The following is a 24,934-nucleotide window of genomic DNA, read 5'->3' on the forward strand; positions in this document are numbered from 1 at the left end:
CCTTAAGGCTGTAGAAAACGAATCAAACTTCGCAATTCACACTACCAATAATGGCGGACATGTTTTCGTGGCTGTAGCACAACGCCGACTGACGCCTGAATGTCAATAATGGCGGAGAGCTTCGCAGCCGCCTGTTTTAGATAATCCCTCAGTTTATGATAATTTCCAATGTTTGTCGAGGAATAACAAACTGATGCAACATGTGTGACCATATTAATGTTGGTAATAACAAGTTTGAACTTGTAGTAGATCCATGGATGGAGTTAATTTATAATACTCTTTCAACCAGTGTCTCTTCTTCTTCTTTTTCGTTTTGGCTGTTTATATACCGGCAAATTTTTAAGATCTAAATAGCAAAATTGACATCGGATATTACATCGCTCAAAAACAAACGACTTAAAGATTCATTGAGCAGTTGAGTCTTTGAGTCACTGAAGTCTTATTTAAGATATATAAAAAAAATGGACAGAAGACAAAAGTGGAAGGCACACGTGGACAAAAAGGGGGGAGAGGATCGGCTGGTGAAAAAATCATTCAAGAAGAAGCCAATCACCAGGAAACCAGCAGGCGGACCTCCAAAGAGCCGAATCAAAATGGAAACTGAGAACTAAATGGATGTACAGTGTGTTTTTGAATAGCAAAAACCGTCTTTTGACTTTAATTAACGAAAAACACAAACTAATGGATCGGCTGGTGAAAAAATCATTCAAGAAGAAGCCAATCACCAGAAAATCGGCAGGCAGACCTTCAAAGAGCCTAATCAAGATGGAAACTCGGAACTAAATGGATGTACAGTGTGTTTTTAAGTAGCAAAAACTGTCTTTGGACTTTAATTAACGAAAAACACAAACTAATGGATCAGCCGGTGAAAAAATCATTCAAGAAGAAGCCAATCACCAGGAAACCAGCAGGCGGACCTCCAAAGAGCCGAATCAAAATGGAAACTCGGAACTAAATGGATGTACAGTGTGTTTTTGAATAGCAAAAACCGTCTTTTGACTTTAATTAACGAAAAACACAAACTAATGGATCGGCTGGTGAAAAAATCATTCAAGAAGAAGCCAATCACCAGAAAATCGGCAGGCAGACCTTCAAAGAGCCTAATCAAGATGGAAACTCGGAACTAAATGGATGTACAGTGTGTTTTTAAGTAGCAAAAACTGTCTTTGGACTTTAATTAACGAAAAACACAAACTAATGGATCAGCCGGTGAAAAAATCATTCAAGAAGAAGCCAATCACCAGGAAACCAGCAGGCGGACCTTCAAAGAACCGAATCAAGATGGAAACTAAGAACTAAATGGATGTACAGCGTGTTTTTAAGTAGCAAAAACTGTCTTTGGACTTTAATTAACGAAAAACACAAACTAATGGATCAGCCGGTGAAAAAATCATTCAAGAAGAAGCCAATCACCAGGAAACCAGCAGGCGGACCTCCAAAGAGCCGAATCAAAATGGAAACTCGGAACTAAATGGATGTACAGTGTGTTTTTGAATAGCAAAAACCGTCTTTTGACTTTAATTAACGAAAAACACAAACTAATGGATCGGCTGGTGAAAAAATCATTCAAGAAGAAGCCAATCACCAGAAAATCGGCAGGCAGACCTTCAAAGAGCCTAATCAAGATGGAAACTCGGAACTAAATGGATGTACAGTGTGTTTTTAAGTAGCAAAAACTGTCTTTGGACTTTAATTAACGAAAAACACAAACTAATGGATCAGCCGGTGAAAAAATCATTCAAGAAGAAGCCAATCACCAGGAAACCAGCAGGCGGACCTTCAAAGAACCGAATCAAGATGGAAACTAAGAACTAAATGGATGTACAGCGTGTTTTTAAGTAGCAAAAACTGTCTTTGGACTTTAATTAACGAAAAACACAAACTAATGGATCAGCCGGTGAAAAAATCATTCAAGAAGAAGCCAATCACCAGGAAACCAGCAGGCGGACCTCCAAAGAGCCGAATCAAAATGGAAACTCGGAACTAAATGGATGTACAGTGTGTTTTTGAATAGCAAAAACCGTCTTTTGACTTTAATTAACGAAAAACACAAACTAATGGATCGGCTGGTGAAAAAATCATTCAAGAAGAAGCCAATCACCAGAAAATCGGCAGGCAGACCTTCAAAGAGCCTAATCAAGATGGAAACTCGGAACTAAATGGATGTACAGTGTGTTTTTAAGTAGCAAAAACTGTCTTTGGACTTTAATTAACGAAAAACACAAACTAATGGATCAGCCGGTGAAAAAATCATTCAAGAAGAAGCCAATCACCAGGAAACCAGCAGGCGGACCTTCAAAGAACCGAATCAAGATGGAAACTAAGAACTAAATGGATGTACAGCGTGTTTTTAAGTAGCAAAAACTGTCTTTGGACTTTAATTAACGAAAAACACAAACTAATGGATCGGCTGGTGAAAAAATCATTCAAGAAGAAGCCAATCACCAGGAAACCAGCAGGCGGACCTCCAAAGAGCCGAATCAAAATGGAAACTGAGAACTAAATGGATGTACAGTGTGTTTTTAAGTAGCAAAAACTGTCTTTGGACTTTAATTAACGAAAAACACAAACTAATGGATCAGCCGGTGAAAAAATCGTTCAAGAAGAAACCAATCGCCAGAAAATCAGTAGACAGACCTCCAAAGAGCCGAATCAAGAAGGAAACTCGGAACTAAATGGATGTACAGTGTGTTTTTAAGTAGCAAAAACTGTCTTTGGACTTTAATTAACGAAAAACACAAACTAATGGATCAGCTGGTGAAAAAATCATTCAAGAAGAAGCCAATCACCAGGAAACCAGCAGGCGGACCTTCAAAGAACCGAATCAAGATGGAAACTAAGAACTAAATGGATGTACAGTGTGTTTTTAAGTAGCAAAAACTGTCTTTTGACTTTAATTAACGAAAAACACAAACTAATGGATCAGCCGGTGAAAAAATCGTTCAAGAAGAAACCAATCGCCAGAAAATCAGTAGACAGACCTCCAAAGAGCCGAATCAAGAAGGAAACTCGGAACTAAATGGATGTACAGTGTGTTTTTAAGTAGCAAAAACCGTCTTTTGACTTTAATTAACGAAAAACACAAACTAATGGATCAGCTGGTGAAAAAATCATTCAAGAAGAAGCCAATCACCAGGAAACCAGCAGGCGGACCTTCAAAGAACCGAATCAAGATGGAAACTAAGAACTAAATGGATGTACAGTGTGTTTTTAAGTAGCAAAAACTGTCCTTTGACTTTAATTAACGAAAAACACAAACTAATGGATCAGCCGGTGAAAAAATCGTTCAAGAAGAAACCAATCGCCAGAAAATCAGTAGACAGACCTCCAAAGAGCCGAATCAAGAAGGAAACTCGGAACTAAATGGATGTACAGTGTGTTTTTAAGTAGCAAAAACCGTCTTTTGACTTTAATTAACGAAAAACACAAACTAATGGATCAGCTGGTGAAAAAATCGTTCAAGAAGAAACCAATCGCCAGAAAATCAGTAGACAGACCTCCAAAGAGCCGAATCAAGATGGAAACTAAGAACTAAATGGATGTACAGTGTGTTTTTGAATAGCAAAAACCGTCTTTGGACTTTAATTAACGAAAAACACAAACTAATGGATCGGCTGGTGAAAAAATCGTTCAAGAAGAAGCCAATCACCAGAAAATCAGCAGGCGGACCTTCAAAGAGCCGAATCAAGATGGAAACTCGGAACTAAATGGATGTACAGCGTGTTTTTGAATAGCAAAAACCGTCTTTGGACTTTAATTAACGAAAAACACAAACTAATGGATCAGCTGGTGAAAAAATCGTTCAAGAAGAAACCAATCGCCAGAAAATCAGTAGACAGACCTCCAAAGAGCCGAATCAAGAAGGAAACTCGGAACTAAATGGATGTACAGCGTGTTTTTGAATAGCAAAAACTGTCCTTTGACTTTAATTAACGAAAAACACAAACTAATGGATCAGCTGGTGAAAAAATCGTTCAAGAAGAAACCAATCGCCAGAAAATCAGTAGACAGACCTCCAAAGAGCCGAATCAAGAAGGAAACTCGGAACTAAATGGATGTACAGTGTGTTTTTAAGTAGCAAAAACTGTCCTTTGACTTTAATTAACGAAAAACACAAACTAATGGATCAGCTGGTGAAAAAATCGTTCAAGAAGAAACCAATCGCCAGAAAATCAGTAGACAGACCTCCAAAGAGCCGAATCAAGAAGGAAACTCGGAACTAAATGGATGTACAGTGTGTTTTTAAGTAGCAAAAACTGTCCTTTGACTTTAATTAACGAAAAACACAAACTAATGGATCAGCCGGTGAAAAAATCGTTCAAGAAGAAACCAATCGCCAGAAAATCAGTAGACAGACCTCCAAAGAGCCGAATCAAGAAGGAAACTCGGAACTAAATGGATGTACAGTGTGTTTTTAAGTAGCAAAAACCGTCTTTTGACTTTAATTAACGAAAAACACAAACTAATGGATCAGCCGGTGAAAAAATCGTTCAAGAAGAAACCAATCGCCAGAAAATCAGTAGACAGACCTCCAAAGAGCCGAATCAAGAAGGAAACTCGGAACTAAATGGATGTACAGTGTGTTTTTAAGTAGCAAAAACTGTCTTTGGACTTTAATTAACGAAAAACACAAACTAATGGATCAGCTGGTGAAAAAATCATTCAAGAAGAAGCCAATCACCAGGAAACCAGCAGGCGGACCTTCAAAGAACCGAATCAAGATGGAAACTAAGAACTAAATGGATGTACAGTGTGTTTTTAAGTAGCAAAAACTGTCTTTTGACTTTAATTAACGAAAAACACAAACTAATGGATCAGCCGGTGAAAAAATCGTTCAAGAAGAAACCAATCGCCAGAAAATCAGTAGACAGACCTCCAAAGAGCCGAATCAAGAAGGAAACTCGGAACTAAATGGATGTACAGTGTGTTTTTAAGTAGCAAAAACCGTCTTTTGACTTTAATTAACGAAAAACACAAACTAATGGATCAGCTGGTGAAAAAATCGTTCAAGAAGAAACCAATCGCCAGAAAATCAGTAGACAGACCTCCAAAGAGCCGAATCAAGAAGGAAACTCGGAACTAAATGGATGTACAGTGTGTTTTTAAGTAGCAAAAACTGTCCTTTGACTTTAATTAACGAAAAACACAAACTAATGGATCAGCTGGTGAAAAAATCGTTCAAGAAGAAACCAATCGCCAGAAAATCAGTAGACAGACCTCCAAAGAGCCGAATCAAGAAGGAAACTCGGAACTAAATGGATGTACAGTGTGTTTTTAAGTAGCAAAAACTGTCCTTTGACTTTAATTAACGAAAAACACAAACTAATGGATCAGCCGGTGAAAAAATCGTTCAAGAAGAAACCAATCGCCAGAAAATCAGTAGACAGACCTCCAAAGAGCCGAATCAAGAAGGAAACTCGGAACTAAATGGATGTACAGTGTGTTTTTAAGTAGCAAAAACCGTCTTTTGACTTTAATTAACGAAAAACACAAACTAATGGATCAGCCGGTGAAAAAATCGTTCAAGAAGAAACCAATCGCCAGAAAATCAGTAGACAGACCTCCAAAGAGCCGAATCAAGAAGGAAACTCGGAACTAAATGGATGTACAGTGTGTTTTTAAGTAGCAAAAACTGTCCTTTGACTTTAATTAACGAAAAACACAAACTAATGGATCAGCCGGTGAAAAAATCGTTCAAGAAGAAACCAATCGCCAGAAAATCAGTAGACAGACCTCCAAAGAGCCGAATCAAGAAGGAAACTCGGAACTAAATGGATGTACAGTGTGTTTTTAAGTAGCAAAAACCGTCTTTTGACTTTAATTAACGAAAAACACAAACTAATGGATCAGCCGGTGAAAAAATCGTTCAAGAAGAAACCAATCGCCAGAAAATCAGTAGACAGACCTCCAAAGAGCCGAATCAAGAAGGAAACTCGGAACTAAATGGATGTACAGTGTGTTTTTAAGTAGCAAAAACTGTCCTTTGACTTTAATTAACGAAAAACACAAACTAATGGATCAGCCGGTGAAAAAATCGTTCAAGAAGAAGCCAATCACCAGGAAACCAGCAGGCGGACCTTCAAAGAACCGAATCAAGATGGAAACTAAGAACTAAATGGATGAACAGTGTGTTTTTAAATAGCAAAAACTGTCTTTTGACTTTAATTAACGAAAAACACAAACTAATGGATCAGCCGGTGAAAAAATCGTTCAAGAAGAAACCAATCGCCAGAAAATCAGTAGACAGACCTCCAAAGAGCCGAATCAAGAAGGAAACTCGGAACTAAATGGATGTACAGTGTGTTTTTAAGTAGCAAAAACTGTCCTTTGACTTTAATTAACGAAAAACACAAACTAATGGATCAGCCGGTGAAAAAATCGTTCAAGAAGAAACCAATCGCCAGAAAATCAGTAGACAGACCTCCAAAGAGCCGAATCAAGAAGGAAACTCGGAACTAAATGGATGTACAGTGTGTTTTTAAGTAGCAAAAACTGTCCTTTGACTTTAATTAACGAAAAACACAAACTAATGGATCAGCCGGTGAAAAAATCGTTCAAGAAGAAACCAATCGCCAGAAAATCAGTAGACAGACCTCCAAAGAGCCGAATCAAGAAGGAAACTCGGAACTAAATGGATGTACAGTGTGTTTTTAAGTAGCAAAAACCGTCTTTTGACTTTAATTAACGAAAAACACAAACTAATGGATCAGCCGGTGAAAAAATCGTTCAAGAAGAAACCAATCGCCAGAAAATCAGTAGACAGACCTCCAAAGAGCCGAATCAAGAAGGAAACTCGGAACTAAATGGATGTACAGTGTGTTTTTAAGTAGCAAAAACTGTCTTTGGACTTTAATTAACGAAAAACACAAACTAATGGATCAGCTGGTGAAAAAATCATTCAAGAAGAAGCCAATCACCAGGAAACCAGCAGGCGGACCTTCAAAGAACCGAATCAAGATGGAAACTAAGAACTAAATGGATGTACAGTGTGTTTTTAAGTAGCAAAAACTGTCTTTTGACTTTAATTAACGAAAAACACAAACTAATGGATCAGCCGGTGAAAAAATCGTTCAAGAAGAAACCAATCGCCAGAAAATCAGTAGACAGACCTCCAAAGAGCCGAATCAAGAAGGAAACTCGGAACTAAATGGATGTACAGTGTGTTTTTAAGTAGCAAAAACCGTCTTTTGACTTTAATTAACGAAAAACACAAACTAATGGATCAGCTGGTGAAAAAATCATTCAAGAAGAAGCCAATCACCAGGAAACCAGCAGGCGGACCTTCAAAGAACCGAATCAAGATGGAAACTAAGAACTAAATGGATGTACAGTGTGTTTTTAAGTAGCAAAAACTGTCCTTTGACTTTAATTAACGAAAAACACAAACTAATGGATCAGCCGGTGAAAAAATCGTTCAAGAAGAAACCAATCGCCAGAAAATCAGTAGACAGACCTCCAAAGAGCCGAATCAAGAAGGAAACTCGGAACTAAATGGATGTACAGTGTGTTTTTAAGTAGCAAAAACCGTCTTTTGACTTTAATTAACGAAAAACACAAACTAATGGATCAGCTGGTGAAAAAATCGTTCAAGAAGAAACCAATCGCCAGAAAATCAGTAGACAGACCTCCAAAGAGCCGAATCAAGATGGAAACTAAGAACTAAATGGATGTACAGTGTGTTTTTGAATAGCAAAAACCGTCTTTGGACTTTAATTAACGAAAAACACAAACTAATGGATCGGCTGGTGAAAAAATCGTTCAAGAAGAAGCCAATCACCAGAAAATCAGCAGGCGGACCTTCAAAGAGCCGAATCAAGATGGAAACTCGGAACTAAATGGATGTACAGCGTGTTTTTGAATAGCAAAAACCGTCTTTGGACTTTAATTAACGAAAAACACAAACTAATGGATCAGCTGGTGAAAAAATCGTTCAAGAAGAAACCAATCGCCAGAAAATCAGTAGACAGACCTCCAAAGAGCCGAATCAAGAAGGAAACTCGGAACTAAATGGATGTACAGCGTGTTTTTGAATAGCAAAAACTGTCCTTTGACTTTAATTAACGAAAAACACAAACTAATGGATCAGCTGGTGAAAAAATCGTTCAAGAAGAAACCAATCGCCAGAAAATCAGTAGACAGACCTCCAAAGAGCCGAATCAAGAAGGAAACTCGGAACTAAATGGATGTACAGTGTGTTTTTAAGTAGCAAAAACTGTCCTTTGACTTTAATTAACGAAAAACACAAACTAATGGATCAGCTGGTGAAAAAATCGTTCAAGAAGAAACCAATCGCCAGAAAATCAGTAGACAGACCTCCAAAGAGCCGAATCAAGAAGGAAACTCGGAACTAAATGGATGTACAGTGTGTTTTTAAGTAGCAAAAACTGTCCTTTGACTTTAATTAACGAAAAACACAAACTAATGGATCAGCCGGTGAAAAAATCGTTCAAGAAGAAACCAATCGCCAGAAAATCAGTAGACAGACCTCCAAAGAGCCGAATCAAGAAGGAAACTCGGAACTAAATGGATGTACAGTGTGTTTTTAAGTAGCAAAAACCGTCTTTTGACTTTAATTAACGAAAAACACAAACTAATGGATCAGCCGGTGAAAAAATCGTTCAAGAAGAAACCAATCGCCAGAAAATCAGTAGACAGACCTCCAAAGAGCCGAATCAAGAAGGAAACTCGGAACTAAATGGATGTACAGTGTGTTTTTAAGTAGCAAAAACTGTCTTTGGACTTTAATTAACGAAAAACACAAACTAATGGATCAGCTGGTGAAAAAATCATTCAAGAAGAAGCCAATCACCAGGAAACCAGCAGGCGGACCTTCAAAGAACCGAATCAAGATGGAAACTAAGAACTAAATGGATGTACAGTGTGTTTTTAAGTAGCAAAAACTGTCTTTTGACTTTAATTAACGAAAAACACAAACTAATGGATCAGCCGGTGAAAAAATCGTTCAAGAAGAAACCAATCGCCAGAAAATCAGTAGACAGACCTCCAAAGAGCCGAATCAAGAAGGAAACTCGGAACTAAATGGATGTACAGTGTGTTTTTAAGTAGCAAAAACCGTCTTTTGACTTTAATTAACGAAAAACACAAACTAATGGATCAGCTGGTGAAAAAATCGTTCAAGAAGAAACCAATCGCCAGAAAATCAGTAGACAGACCTCCAAAGAGCCGAATCAAGAAGGAAACTCGGAACTAAATGGATGTACAGTGTGTTTTTAAGTAGCAAAAACTGTCCTTTGACTTTAATTAACGAAAAACACAAACTAATGGATCAGCTGGTGAAAAAATCGTTCAAGAAGAAACCAATCGCCAGAAAATCAGTAGACAGACCTCCAAAGAGCCGAATCAAGAAGGAAACTCGGAACTAAATGGATGTACAGTGTGTTTTTAAGTAGCAAAAACTGTCCTTTGACTTTAATTAACGAAAAACACAAACTAATGGATCAGCCGGTGAAAAAATCGTTCAAGAAGAAACCAATCGCCAGAAAATCAGTAGACAGACCTCCAAAGAGCCGAATCAAGAAGGAAACTCGGAACTAAATGGATGTACAGTGTGTTTTTAAGTAGCAAAAACCGTCTTTTGACTTTAATTAACGAAAAACACAAACTAATGGATCAGCCGGTGAAAAAATCGTTCAAGAAGAAACCAATCGCCAGAAAATCAGTAGACAGACCTCCAAAGAGCCGAATCAAGAAGGAAACTCGGAACTAAATGGATGTACAGTGTGTTTTTAAGTAGCAAAAACTGTCCTTTGACTTTAATTAACGAAAAACACAAACTAATGGATCAGCCGGTGAAAAAATCGTTCAAGAAGAAACCAATCGCCAGAAAATCAGTAGACAGACCTCCAAAGAGCCGAATCAAGAAGGAAACTCGGAACTAAATGGATGTACAGTGTGTTTTTAAGTAGCAAAAACCGTCTTTTGACTTTAATTAACGAAAAACACAAACTAATGGATCAGCCGGTGAAAAAATCGTTCAAGAAGAAACCAATCGCCAGAAAATCAGTAGACAGACCTCCAAAGAGCCGAATCAAGAAGGAAACTCGGAACTAAATGGATGTACAGTGTGTTTTTAAGTAGCAAAAACTGTCCTTTGACTTTAATTAACGAAAAACACAAACTAATGGATCAGCCGGTGAAAAAATCGTTCAAGAAGAAGCCAATCACCAGGAAACCAGCAGGCGGACCTTCAAAGAACCGAATCAAGATGGAAACTAAGAACTAAATGGATGAACAGTGTGTTTTTAAATAGCAAAAACTGTCTTTTGACTTTAATTAACGAAAAACACAAACTAATGGATCAGCCGGTGAAAAAATCGTTCAAGAAGAAACCAATCGCCAGAAAATCAGTAGACAGACCTCCAAAGAGCCGAATCAAGAAGGAAACTCGGAACTAAATGGATGTACAGTGTGTTTTTAAGTAGCAAAAACTGTCCTTTGACTTTAATTAACGAAAAACACAAACTAATGGATCAGCCGGTGAAAAAATCGTTCAAGAAGAAACCAATCGCCAGAAAATCAGTAGACAGACCTCCAAAGAGCCGAATCAAGAAGGAAACTCGGAACTAAATGGATGTACAGTGTGTTTTTAAGTAGCAAAAACTGTCCTTTGACTTTAATTAACGAAAAACACAAACTAATGGATCAGCCGGTGAAAAAATCGTTCAAGAAGAAACCAATCGCCAGAAAATCAGTAGACAGACCTCCAAAGAGCCGAATCAAGAAGGAAACTCGGAACTAAATGGATGTACAGTGTGTTTTTAAGTAGCAAAAACCGTCTTTTGACTTTAATTAACGAAAAACACAAACTAATGGATCAGCCGGTGAAAAAATCGTTCAAGAAGAAACCAATCGCCAGAAAATCAGTAGACAGACCTCCAAAGAGCCGAATCAAGAAGGAAACTCGGAACTAAATGGATGTACAGTGTGTTTTTAAGTAGCAAAAACTGTCCTTTGACTTTAATTAACGAAAAACACAAACTAATGGATCAGCCGGTGAAAAAATCGTTCAAGAAGAAACCAATCGCCAGAAAATCAGTAGACAGACCTCCAAAGAGCCGAATCAAGAAGGAAACTCGGAACTAAATGGATGTACAGTGTGTTTTTAAGTAGCAAAAACTATCCTTTGACTTTAATTAACGAAAAACACAAACTAATGGATCAGCCGGTGAAAAAATCGTTCAAGAAGAAACCAATCGCCAGAAAATCAGCAGGCGGACCTTCAAAGAGCCGAATCAAGATGGAAACTAAGAACTAAATGGATGTACAGCGTGTTTTTGAATAGCAAAAACCGTCTTTTGACTTTAATTAACGAAAAACACAAACTAATGGATCAGCTGGTGAAAAAATCATTCAAGAAGAAGCCAATCACCAGAAAATCAGCAGGCGGACCTTCAAAGAGCCGAATCAAGATGGAAACTAAGAACTAAATGGATGTACAGCGTGTTTTTGAATAGCAAAAACCGTCTTTTGACTTTAATTAACGAAAAACACAAACTAACGATCCCAAAAAAAGTAAATTTTCATTTATTAATTTCTTCGCTAACATCGTCGTTTAGAATATAATGTACTAGACATTTTTTTTTGAACTTATTTATTATTGATCTGGCCTGTAAGGGTATGTATATATATTGAAAGCGAACCGATCAGGGTCTGGCTAAAGATCATTGTCAGTTGTATCATCGAAAGTATGAATTATGATGGTCTTGGTGGGCTTTTTGTTGTTTATGTATCACTGGGGTTACGTAAAACCGCATCGTTAAAAATTTTCATTAGTACGACGAGAAATAGCGGGGCGGTAACTTCATTTTAATAATTAATAAAAGTTAGTAATTAAATTTTTTAAAATCGCGGATCAATTACAAAGATTATTATCGCGTTATTTTCCGATCAAAAGTTTTTATATTCATACAGGGTGTCAATCAATACCATAAAATCGATATCAATTGTATAAAATATATAAAAACAAATTAATTATATGTATTTTGTTTTTTTTTATACAATCATTTAAATTATGTATTTAATCTTATCTTGGCTCAATCTTTATGTCCTTTTTCACGTGTTATCTTCCTTCTTCTAAAACATCTTAGAGTCTGTTTTGAATGCTAGAAATTCAAGTGATTTTTTTTATCATAAAACTTACACTTTATTTGTTATCTACAAATGATATTCATGTGGATAGAATACAAAATTAGAAAGAAATATGCTAAAAAGATGAAGTTCAACGACGGGTTTGTACATATCTTTTATATTCCTTGTAATTCGTCCTCGGCAGGGACAAATTGTGAAATAAACGGGGTTAAAAGATTTTTTTCTTATATCCAAGAAATTCGGGAGATAGATTCGAGATTACGCATTTGAATTTCTTGAAATTCGTGATTCAACAAGACAACGGACTTTGATTGTATTATATAATATTATTCTTGATAGTAATTTGTAATTGTGAAAGAGCACGTGCAAGATTAATATCTCTATATAAAGAAATAGGCGTGGAATTTTTATTATTGAATGGTTGCGATTATTATCAAAATTTACAGCTATATGAAGTGTTGCCAACACCCAATTCATTCGTTTTTAAACTGTTTTTTCAGAAAAGAAAGAAAATTGTAGAACTCTAGCTGATTATTTCCAAGAAAATTATTTCAATCGTTCATTAGAAATAGTCTTTTTCGTTCTGTTTATAATTCTGCGTTATTTCCACGGTTTCAAAGGGCGAATTTCCATCTATCTGGTATGCTATTCATAATCATTCCTACTAATTTTAGTTTAGTAACACGAGGACGGTCCCAAAAGTACCTGGCCTAGCATACAGATTGCAAAAATTGCTTCAAAAATACCACCGTCTACACACCATATGTTTCAAGTACTACTTCATGCATTATATTCCCCAGATTTAGTCTCCTTTGATTATCTTTTATTTCCACACTAGAAAAAACTCCACACTGTGGTCAAATAAGAGGTAATTTGGGCAGTTAACGGCTATTTTGTGAAGCTTTTTCGTAAAATTTCTTTCTTGGGATAGGTATTTATCGTACCGTCCCCGTATACCACCGATTTTATCGCTATCCTAAATGTATGGCTGCTAGAATCCTTGTCAATTGTACCAGGACACATAAAATGAAACAGATTGTTTCCAACAGGCATTTAAGACTGCAGCTTGTTCTTATGGTGCCTTGTCTAATTCCCCTGGTGTTGGCAATCACCAGGACGATCCAGATCCCTATTTACATCCACTATAAACAATTTTTCGGTGCCTGCGCTTTTCCGGAATTCCTTGAATCAGGCTACGGGAAAACGACACGAAACACAACAAAGCTATTGCTTGATTCGTTATTACAGATTGATCAATCTTCCAGGTGGTAATTGATTGGGAATTGCTTGCTTTCAAAACAAGAACCTTCGGAGAAGATTATTGAATACTTTGGGCGGAGTGTCGGAGGTCTCAACAATCTCCCTAATCCAGCGATAATACAAATTCGAAAATTGAATTTGGAGATTTTTATATCAATGGAACAGAACAACACCAGCGTGCCAGAACTGATCTGGAGATCTACGAACATGGTTGATTGGTATTAGAGCTTGGTTGGTCTAAATTCGATTTGGAAATTGCGTTTTATTTAATACCATCCAACCTGTATATTTACTAAGCTTAAAATGAATCATAAATATACCGGATTTGTTTATTTAAGATCTCCGCTGATTGCATTCTTTAGAAATCTGAATATAATGAATAATATTCCGGTTAACGAACTCCTTATTATATAATAACAAAGACCACGAAAAATAAATAGTAAATAAATTGTTTTTTGCTGTTTATAATATAGAAGAAATATTGACCAAGACTTTCGCCGAGTGTTCCTTTCAGTGGACCAAATAATGGGGACAAATCGGGACTATATGTCCTACATCTTCGTAGTGAAATCTTCCCAATGTGTTGCTGATCAAAATTCAGAAGTCTCGGCACCCATCTGTACCATTTTATCACCACTTTTCGGCCTTTAAGCTTTGAAAAATCGTTTTCTTCTTAGGATAATTTTGGTTGGGCTACCTTGGTTTGAGAGGTTCACTACTTACAGGACGGCATCTTCAGAAGCGGTCCAAGTAATAGACAATTTCCCGCTAATAGATCTCATGATCGAAGAATAAAATAATGATCTGTGATCAAGAAAAGCAATAGACACGAAGATCAAGGAAAAGCTCCAAAGAAAAATCTTAGCTTTGCACAGATCGCCGAGGAGGAAGACATAAGTTTCCACCGTATCTCAGGGCAAAAAAAAACGGTGATTTGGTTGGAGAATTGCCATGAATTTTTCGTATGTTGTTATTATGATTCTAAACGAGGCAGATCCGGAATTGTAATGGAAATTGTGTTGGAAAGTAATTCATCGAAAGGTTTTGTTAAAATTTGAGCTAGTAGACTGATTAATACGTTTTAATACGTAGAACTATGAAAGGTGTGAAAATTTACATTCGAAATTTGTAATGTGTGGGTTATAGATATTTTTATGTAAATTTTGCGGTTGGCGTTTGTTTTTGTATGATAAATGGGTCAATAACAATGTAGAGGTTATGTTCTGAAAATCTTAAAATGTATTATTGACATTATTTTCAGTAATTATCTTTTTATTGTTTCGTTGGGACATTGCTAATATTTATATTTTATCGCAGATGCAAATACCAGGTCAGGACTACGTGTTAAATATTTCATATTTATTCGAATATTTTTTAATGAACTAATTAACGAATCGATGTTTGATTTAGATTACAAAAATTTGTTAAAGAAACAGTAACGTTTGAACAAGAAATCATGAGGAAATTCCAAGTAGCCCAATCAGGTTTATGGTGCGACGAAGGACATTCGGTAAAACGAAAAAATCATAAAAGGATTAAACCGACAGACTTAACTAATAGATCTAATCCACTAAAAGGTACTGGACATGTTATATAACAAGATACAAAGATGATAGTTGAACTGGTAGACGTTGGTGTTGAATTTTACCACGTTTATTAGTTTACAAACTGATAAATTAAAAATTGGAATGTGGTTGGCTAATAAAAGATGTAAAAACAAATTCAGTAAAATTTATTGATATTTACTGGAACCATCGTTAGATTCTTAGTCCGTTCCATATGATAACCTCACTTTTTTTTTTCATTTATTACTAATAATTTGATAAAAGTACTTGTATATTATCGTTTATTAACGGAAAAAAGTAAGATTAACTTAAGTTTCAACAGAATGGATGCTTATTTACCTATTTGTTTAAAATATCATAATTTTACACTTTAATTCTAACCCAACTTTCGAAATTCTCCATGTTGCTTTTAAAATAACCCAGAATTGTATGAAATGTTTTCTCAAAATGATATAACAAAATCAAACAATACTTCGAATTTAAAATATTATGTTAATTCCTTTACAAAAAAATGTATTAATTGAAATTAAAAAAATGGGCTCAACCGGGATTTGAACCCGGGACCTCTCGCACCCAAAGCGAGAATCATACCCCTAGACCATTGAGCCTCATGATAATTGTTTCGAAGTAAATCAAATCCAATATACGTAAAAAGAAAACTTGTACTAAAACAATAAATTTATATACAATTTTAAATTATTTTCATTGTTCAAATAGTAATTATCGTAATATAGATTATTAAATAATTTGAAATACAAATGATTCAGTTGGATTCGATTAGATTAAAATGATATTATGAGAAAGTAATTTTTAATAATTTGATATAGTTCAATAATTGTTTCAATAATAAAAAAAACATTGTTTGTTTATAATGAATATTACGTTTCAAATTTAAATCTACAAGTAATTAGACATTCTAAAATATAATCAATTTAATGGATATAAAATGTCGATGTAATACATCGTTATGTCTTGTTGTGACATCTATTAGATAATCGGAAAATGTCATAGTTTATTTGCAGCTTTCTGTCAAATTTTGTCGTTACCTTTAACCAACAGTTTAAGTCGAAGTAAAGTTTTTGCTTTATTTTGATAGATGGCAGTGCAAAACAATTTTAATAAATCAATTATAGATAGATTAAAACGAGAATATATTTTTATACAAAATTTATTATAAATTTTGTGGTTTCCAAGTTGAAAATGCTACAGATTTATGTGTATTACAAAAAAATAATGGAAAGTTTTCCACGGGTAAGTTTCATAGTCCAGTAATTCGAGACAAAATTTTTTTCTCGAAATCTCCATATGTATATCTGAATTAAATGAAATAAAACGAATTTATTGTAAAAATAACAGTTTAATTAGTAAATGTGTTTACATAAACCGCAGACGTATACTGTGATTGGAATTTTGATCAATACTATAAAGAATGTCCCAGAATTGAAATATCGTTTATTGATAAATTAATCTCCTGTCATCATTTCCATGAATTCTGAAAAAAAAAAACGCGTAAATAACAAGATTTTTTACCAAGATTTTTTTAATTACCGTCGAAATCTACCGTTCCCGAACCGTCGGTATCGATTTCCGCTATAATTCCATCTAAATCCCTGCTAGTAAGATTATCATCGAGTGCAGCTAAAATTTCTTTTAGAGTTCCCGTTGTTATATAACCATTACCTTCTCTATCGTATAATCTAAAAAATAAAGAAAAACTCATCGCAAATCTATTTAATTATAATATTCGATTAGTTACCTGAAGGCTTCTTTTAGTTCGTTCTGTGTTTCGGCTTCATCTAAATCTTCTTCAAGGAACGGGTGGATGATTTCGGAGAAGGCGTCGAAATTCACTTGTCCGGTTCTATCGGGATCATTTTTTGCTATAAGTTCGTTGAGGGCCACTTCATCGAATAACTGACCGATCGTGTTGAGGATTGTAGCAATTTTTATTGTTTCAATGAATCCGGTTTTGCCCGTATCGAACATCGTGAAGGCCTTACGGATGATGAGCATCTTCTGGTCATCGTCTCCACTCTACCAAAAAACAATTACATTCAAATGAATCAAAGAAATTGTAATTTAATTAAAAGCAATAATTTTCCCGAAGGATTAAGTATTTAAAAAGCTAAAATTCGATTGGATTATTGGTAAGATCGAATGGATTGATAAATGGTGGTGTACAAAGGGGTGTAATTCTAATTTGGGGTAGGTATGAATTAATTTTACGAGGAAAATAATATGGAATCGAAATTTTGTAAAATTAATTTAAAAAATCCACTATTTTCACTTCACATGATCATCAGCACAAACAAAAACTGTCGAATAACAAATAACCGACGTACCATTGTGTTTTTTTTTTTTTTTAAAAATGTCACTTTAATGACAGCTAGAAAACTACAATCGTCAACAGAATGTAAGCACTTTATATTTCTCCCACTCTTCCCAGTTATTTAATTTAGAAAAATGATTGCGAGGTATTTTCGGCATTTCGTGTTTTTAATCTACTACAAAAGTTCTAGCGCATTCTATCCTGTCAATTGAGAATAATTGAACGGTATTTTTGGAAATATTTTAGCGCGAAAAACGTTTCATAATGTTTTTGGCAACTATGTCGAGAAAATTAAGTTGACTGGTATGCGGTTTTCCGTAATGATTGTTCAAAAGTTGTCTCGTCCTCGTTTACGTGTATTTTTAAATCCGGGCCATCGAAAAAAACAAAGTTCAGAACGTATGGAGTTTGGAAAAGATTTTTGAATTCAGCTCGCATGGATCTCGGACAAAATTTCCTCGGCCAAACACTTTTCGAGATACGTCGAGACTAGAACCGAATAAAAATAAATTGAGTTTCTAATTTTTTGCTTAATGAACATTATTCTTTGATTTGACGACGTATTTATGTAGTTTTTTTTTATTTGGTTTGTAATTTCTATATAGAAAATGAAGAAAACGACGATTGTATACAGATATAATTCAATAATTTTTATACTTTATATAAATAACTGATATTTAACATCGTCACGTCGTATTAACCTATAAATAATTATTAAGTAGATCGTTTACGAAAAAAAATATTTCACTCTCGTGATTATCGCTAAATATCTGCGACATCAACTTGAAATATTCACTTCTAATGTCTTGGCAATGTTTCAAGTTCGTTATAACAACTTTTAACTCACAATATATAAAACTATAATCATTTTTTTTTAAAGCATTTGATATAATTTTTGTTACAATTTTAGTGGAAAAGACAATAAGTCAAAAGTCCCCTAAATATTTTAATTTCTTCCGGATTATTATCATATTTCAATGGTGTTTGTGCTTTTTGAATAGTTAATCATCTAAATTAAAATCTGATTATTTGGATAAATCTCTCGGTTAAACTAATTATCGTCGATCTTTTTTGTGTTTAAGGATGATTGAAATTGTAGTTGAAACTTTATAATTAATACGGAATAGAAACGAAACGTCAAAACATAAAACCTTTTTCCTTGCCATATCCACAAGGATTTTCCCAACAAATATCAAAATATTTCACTAAACTGAAATCTAAAACACCTAAAAACAAATGAAGTAGATATCGAGTACTTTGTACGCTGTCTACGTAGGACAGACAACTCAGTATTTATAAAATAGACTAAAGGATCATCGGTATTTCCGGATTGAAAATTTATGGAACGTAATCGGCAATAATGAAAAGAATTGGAACCATCAAAAAACTATTTTTCAAATAAAAACTATAAAAAAAGCTATAAATGATAAAAAAAATTCCACTTTTGATTTGATTCGTATTATTTTTCCAAAATTATAGACCCGAAAATTTAAATTTTGAATGTACAATAACAATTTTTGAGTCAAACTTCAATTTTTAATGCAAATTTGATTAATTTTCTCTTTAAAGTCTACAAAAATTGAGTTTTTTGGTGAAAATTTCAATTTTTTTCGACGAAATTCCACTTTTGATTTGATTTCTATTATTTTTCCAAAATTATAGACACGAAAATTTAAATTTTAGATGTACAATAACGATTTTTGAGTCAAACTGCAATTTTTAATGCAAATTTGATTAATTTTCTCTTTAAAGTCTACAAAAATTGAGTTTTTTGGTGAAAATTTCATTTTTTTCGACTAAATTTCACTTTTGATTTGATTTGTATTATTTTTCCAAAATTATAGACACGAAAATTGAAATTTTGGATGTACAATAACAATTCTTGAATCAAACTGCAATTTTTAATGCATTTTTGATTAATTTTCTCCTTAAAGTCTACAAAAATTGAGTTTTTTGGTGAAAATTTCATTTTTTACGACGAAATTTCACTTTTGATTTGATTTCTATTATTTTTCCAAAATTATAGACACGAAATTTTTAATTTTGGATGTACAATAACGATTTTTGAGTCAAACTGCAATTTTTAATGCAAATTTGATTAATTTTCTCTTTAAAGTCTACAAAAATTGAGTTTTTTGGTGAAAATTTCAATTTTTTTCGACGAATTTCCACTTTTGATTCGATTTGTATTATTTTTCCAAAATTATAGACACGAAAATTTAAATTTTAGATGTACAATAACGATTTTTGAGTCAAACTGCAATTTTTAATGCAAATTTGATTAATTTTCTCTTTAAAGTCTACAAAAATTGAGTTTTTTGGTGAAAATTTCATTTTTTTCGACTAAATTTCACTTTTGATTTGATTTGTATTATTTTTCCAAAATTATAGACACGAAAATTGAAATTTTGGATGTACAATAACAATTCTTGAATCAAACTGCAATTTTTAATGCATTTTTGATTAATTTTCTCCTTAAAGTCTACAAAAATTGAGTTTTTTGGTGAAAATTTCATTTTTTACGACGAAATTTCACTTTTGATTTGATTTGTATCATTTTTCCAAAATTATAGACACGAAAATTTAAATTTTAGATGTACAATAACGATTTTTGAGTCAAACTGCAATTTTTAATGCGAATTTGATTAATTTTCTCTTTAAAGTCTACAAAAATTGAGTTTTTTGTTGAAAATTTCATTTTTTTCGACTAAATTCCACTTTTGATTTGATTTCTATTATTTTTCCAAAATTATAGACACGAAAATTTAAATTTTGGATGTACAATAACAATTTTTGAATCAAACTGCAATTTTTAATGCATTTTTGATTAATTTTTTCTCAAAAGTCTACAAAAATTGAGTTTTTTGTTGAAAATTTCAATTTTTTTCGACGAAATTCCACTTTTGATTTGATTTGTATTATTTTTCCAAAATTATAGACCCGAAAATTTAAATTTTGAATGTACAATAACAATTTTTGAGTCAAACTTCAATTTTTAATGCAAATTTGATTAATTTTCTCTTTAAAGTCTAGAAAAATTGAGTTTTTTGGTGAAAATTTCAATTTTTTTCGACGAAATTCCACTTTTGATTTGATTTGTATTATTTTTCCAAAATTATAGACACGAAAATTTAAATTTTGGATGTACAATAACGATTTTTGAGTCAAACTGCAATTTTTAATGCAAATTTGATTAATTTTCTCCTTAAAGTCTAGAAAAATTGAGTTTTTTGGTGAAAATTTCAATTTTTTTCGACTAAATTTCACTTTTGATTTGATTTGTATTATTTTTCCAAAATTATAGACACGAAAATTGAAATTTTGGATGTACAATAACAATTCTTGAATCAAACTGCAATTTTTAATGCATTTTTGATTAATTTTCTCCTTAAAGTCTACAAAAATTGAGTTTTTTGGTGAAAATTTCATTTTTTACGACGAAATTCCACTTTTGATTTGATTTCTATTATTTTTCCAAAATTATAGACACGAAATTTTTAATTTTGGATGTACAATAACGATTTTTGAGTCAAACTGCAATTTTTAATGCAAATTTGATTAATTTTCTCTTTAAAGTCTACAAAAATTGAGTTTTTTGGTGAAAATTTCAATTTTTTTCGACGAATTTCCACTTTTGATTCGATTTGTATTATTTTTCCAAAATTATAGACACGAAAATTTAAATTTTAGATGTACAATAACGATTTTTGAGTCAAACTGCAATTTTTAATGCAAATTTGATTAATTTTCTCTTTAAAGTCTACAAAAATTGAGTTTTTTGGTGAAAATTTCATTTTTTTCGACTAAATTTCACTTTTGATTTGATTTGTATTATTTTTCCAAAATTATAGACACGAAAATTTAAATTTTGGATGTACAATAACAATTCTTGAATCAAACTGCAATTTTTAATGCATTTTTGATTAATTTTCTCCTTAAAGTCTACAAAAATTGAGTTTTTTGGTGAAAATTTCATTTTTTACGACGAAATTTCACTTTTGATTTGATTTGTATCATTTTTCCAAAATTATAGACACGAAAATTTAAATTTTAGATGTACAATAACGATTTTTGAATCAAACTGCAATTTTTAATGCGAATTTGATTAATTTTCTCTTTAAAGTCTACAAAAATTGAGTTTTTTGTTGAAAATTTCATTTTTTTCGACTAAATTCCACTTTTGATTTGATTTGTATTATTTTTCCAAAATTATAGACACGAAAATTTAAATTTTGGATGTACAATAACAATTTTTGAATCAAACTGCAATTTTTAATGCATTTTTGATTAATTTTTTCTCAAAAGTCTACAAAAATTGAGTTTTTTGTTGAAAATTTCAATTTTTTTCGACGAAATTCCACTTTTGATTTGATTTGTATTATTTTTCCAAAATTATAGACCCGAAAATTTAAATTTTGAATGTACAATAACAATTTTTGAGTCAAACTTCAATTTTTAATGCAAATTTGATTAATTTTCTCTTTAAAGTCTAGAAAAATTGAGTTTTTTGGTGAAAATTTCAATTTTTTTCGACGAAATTCCACTTTTGATTTGATTTGTATTATTTTTCCAAAATTATAGACACGAAAATTTAAATTTTGGATGTACAATAACGATTTTTGAGTCAAACTGCAATTTTTAATGCAAATTTGATTAATTTTCTCTTTAAAGTCTACAAAAATTGAGTTTTTTGGTGAAAATTTTAATTGTTTACGACTAAATTGCACTTTTGATTCGATTTGTATTATTTTTCCAAAATTATAGACACGAAAATTTAAATTTTAGATGTAAAATAACGATTTTTGAGTCAAACTGCAATTTTTAATGCATTTTTGATTAATTTTCTCTTTAAAGTCTACAAAAATTGAGTTTTTTGGTGAAAATTTCATTTTTTTTTCGACTAAATTCCACTTTTGATTTGATTTCTATTATTTTTCCAAAATTATAGACACGAAAATTTAAATTTTAGATGTAAAATAACGATTTTTGAGTCAAACTGCAATTTTTAATGCATTTTTGATTAATTTTCTCTTTAAAGTCTACAAAAATTGAGTTTTTTGTTGAAAATTTCATTTTTTTCGACTAAATTTCACTTTTGATTTCATTTGTATTATTTTTCCAAAATTATAGACACGAAAAATATCATACTTTGACACGGACTAAAACAAGTTGATACGTTAAATTTTTATCAATTATAAAAAAACTAATTCTAAATCAGAAGAGATCTAAATCTTTTTTTTTTTTTAGAATTTCGTCGTCTTTGTGTTTGCATAGTTTTAATTGTCCCCGTTTTTGGAACGGCAACTGCAAACTGAATCGATTCAAATCCTGTCGAATATTCGTATTAAAATTTGAAATCGGTACACACGGCAAGAAAAATAAAATTACCAATTAGATATGGCAGTTAATTCGACGACAAAAATTACAGTTAAAAATACGTGTATGTAATAAACAACTAACTATAAATAACGTATGGGATGCAAACGACTATATTAGTTACTTCTAAAAATATTCCGAGTTTTTAACAGAATGTTATTCAAATAAACATATTAAGGCAGTGTTATGAATGAACGCCATGGTAGTAGAAAAAACATCGTCAAAAGGATCGTAAACGTCCTCGAAAATACACTTAAATATTATTATTTATTCAATACTATCAGAAGTTTGCTACTTCCTGGTTCTCTGTATTCGTTCCAAAAAGTTTGGCCTTCGTTACACGTAATAAATCAGATTTTTTGCGTCGATATGTGACAAAGAATGAAACATGGATCCAGTACGTCACTCTGGAATCAAAACGGTCATCATCTGAGTAACCTGCGCCCGATGAACCAGGTTCGTAGCGTCCAAAGACACAACAGGTTATGGTTTCAGTATTATGGGATTCGCGTGGATTATTATTCATTAACTATCTCCAAAAGGGATGAAAATATCAATAACTAATAATACATTGATTATTTGGATCGTTTAAATGTAAAAATCAAAGAAAAAACCACCAAGACAAAGCACCGATTCAAAAGTCGATGACAACGATGGTTCAATTGAAGGAATCACAATTCGAATCGCTTCCTTAGCTACTGTATAGTCCAGATCTGGTCTCCAGTAACTATTGATCTTAAAAAAGCTTGTAATGAGGCAAAAGACAAATCCTTCTACAAACACGATATTGAGAAGTTATGGAAGCGTTGGAATGAAGGTATTGATGTTGAAGAAAATTATATCGATGAATAAAATGGATTTTTGGTAAAAAAAAATTGTTTTTCTTAGTTAGTCACATGATTTATTGTCAACGTCTAGGACTATCTTTCAATAATTATCATGTTTTATGTCAATTTGTCGAAATTCCTTTTTGTTCAAAAATGTTTTTATTATATTTTGTGTTGACTGTTTTCTATGGAATAAATTCTATAGATTTTGATTATTTTCATCTTCATTTCAGTGGGAATTGTTTATAAAATAATCATTTGTAAGCTCGGTATTTATTTTATTATATATATATTTTGATTTTGCAACTAGATTTTGGTATTCAATATTTTTGAATTATAGATTTTGATGCAGTTTTTGAGTTAATATTTTTGTGTTTTTTCTCCGCTAATGTTGAACATTCTTTTTGGTTATAGTAAACATTTTTGTTTAATGACGTCAACGAATGGAATTCAATTAAAAAATTCGAGCGGCTGTTCAATTTCCTCGCTATATCGTTTTTTCGACTTTCCAACCTTCACCTACAAGACTACAAGATAAAAATATATTTACATGAGGCAAAATAAATTAATTATTCTTTGTTGTTTGACGTACGTTTTTTTTTTGGATTAGCCTAGATATAAATATACTTACAAATTATGTGTTAAAAAATATTTTAGTTTGAGAAACGGACGAAAAAAGTTTATAACAAAAATATTTTTTTAAAAAGTTTCCACTAATGTGCGTATTTCAAAGTGCAAACTATATAATTTTCGAGTTTTTCAAAAATTATTATTAAAATTGACACCTTTTTAAAATTTTATCAAAAAATCATTTGTTGAGATTGTCTCTGATTATTTAAAAACATTCTACGTCCTTAACTAATTCATTTCCATGTTGAAAACACTTCAGTCTCCTTTATTATCAGGAAAATGGGTATTTCGTGATTTTCCGGGATTTTTCCAAAATCTACTTATTTTGTATCCCCCCTTCTGCAAATGTTTTTCATCTTTTCTTTCTTCAAAGTTATTGGTTTCAATTATTCACGGCGTTTTTGACCCCTAACACATTTTGAATCGTTCGTTTTAGCGACTTTCAGCGAGGTGTGTATTGATTTTTGATTACGTGAACGTTCTGGTCTTTGAGAATAATCGATTTCGAGTAGATTTTTATAAAAACTCATGTCATCATGTCAAAGCAATCGATTTGGAATTGAGTCGGATCGATAAACATCAGTTGCATCATTAAATTTTTTAGTGCTTTTATGCCAGATTCTTTTATGACTGGAGGAGGTAATTTTTTTTTCGAATAGCGTCATTTTTAAATTATAGACAAAAAAATTGTAATTTTGTAGTGTGGAAATTTGAGTTTATGTGAATAAATGAATTTTCTATGTAAAATATCAATTTTTTTGAGTCAAACTGCAATTTTTAATGCAAATTTGATTAATTTTCTCTTTAAAGTCTACAAAAATTGAGTTTTTTGGTGAAAA

At 32.5% G+C, this 24,934-nt stretch overlaps 1 protein-coding gene, 1 long non-coding RNA gene and 1 other non-coding gene across 3 annotated transcripts; 1 reads left to right on the forward strand and 2 right to left on the reverse strand.

Moving 5' to 3' along the window:
• Positions 1-15,469: 15,469 nt before the first annotated feature.
• Positions 15,470-15,541, reverse strand: Trnap-ugg (transfer RNA proline (anticodon UGG)). Its single transcript has one exon. It is a non-coding gene; the product is annotated as a tRNA-Pro (tRNA).
• A 528-nt stretch (positions 15,542-16,069) lies between these two features.
• Positions 16,070-23,675, forward strand: LOC130442875 (uncharacterized). Its single transcript, XR_008909802.1, has 2 exons — positions 16,070-16,184; positions 22,510-23,675. It is a non-coding gene; the product is annotated as an uncharacterized LOC130442875 (long non-coding RNA).
• Positions 16,271-17,445, reverse strand: LOC130442874 (troponin C). The gene is made up of 4 exons (XM_056777261.1): positions 17,276-17,445; positions 16,690-16,967; positions 16,482-16,630; positions 16,271-16,425 (listed from the first exon to the last, which is right to left on the reverse strand). The coding sequence occupies exons 1-4, from the start codon at positions 17,276-17,278 to the stop codon at positions 16,397-16,399; spliced, it is 459 nt and encodes a 152-aa protein (XP_056633239.1). The 5' UTR covers positions 17,279-17,445; the 3' UTR covers positions 16,271-16,396.
• Positions 23,676-24,934: the final 1,259 nt, after the last annotated feature.

Source organism: Diorhabda sublineata, chromosome 4, assembly GCF_026230105.1.
Source record: "Diorhabda sublineata isolate icDioSubl1.1 chromosome 4, icDioSubl1.1, whole genome shotgun sequence".
NCBI lineage: Eukaryota > Metazoa > Arthropoda > Insecta > Coleoptera > Chrysomelidae > Diorhabda > Diorhabda sublineata.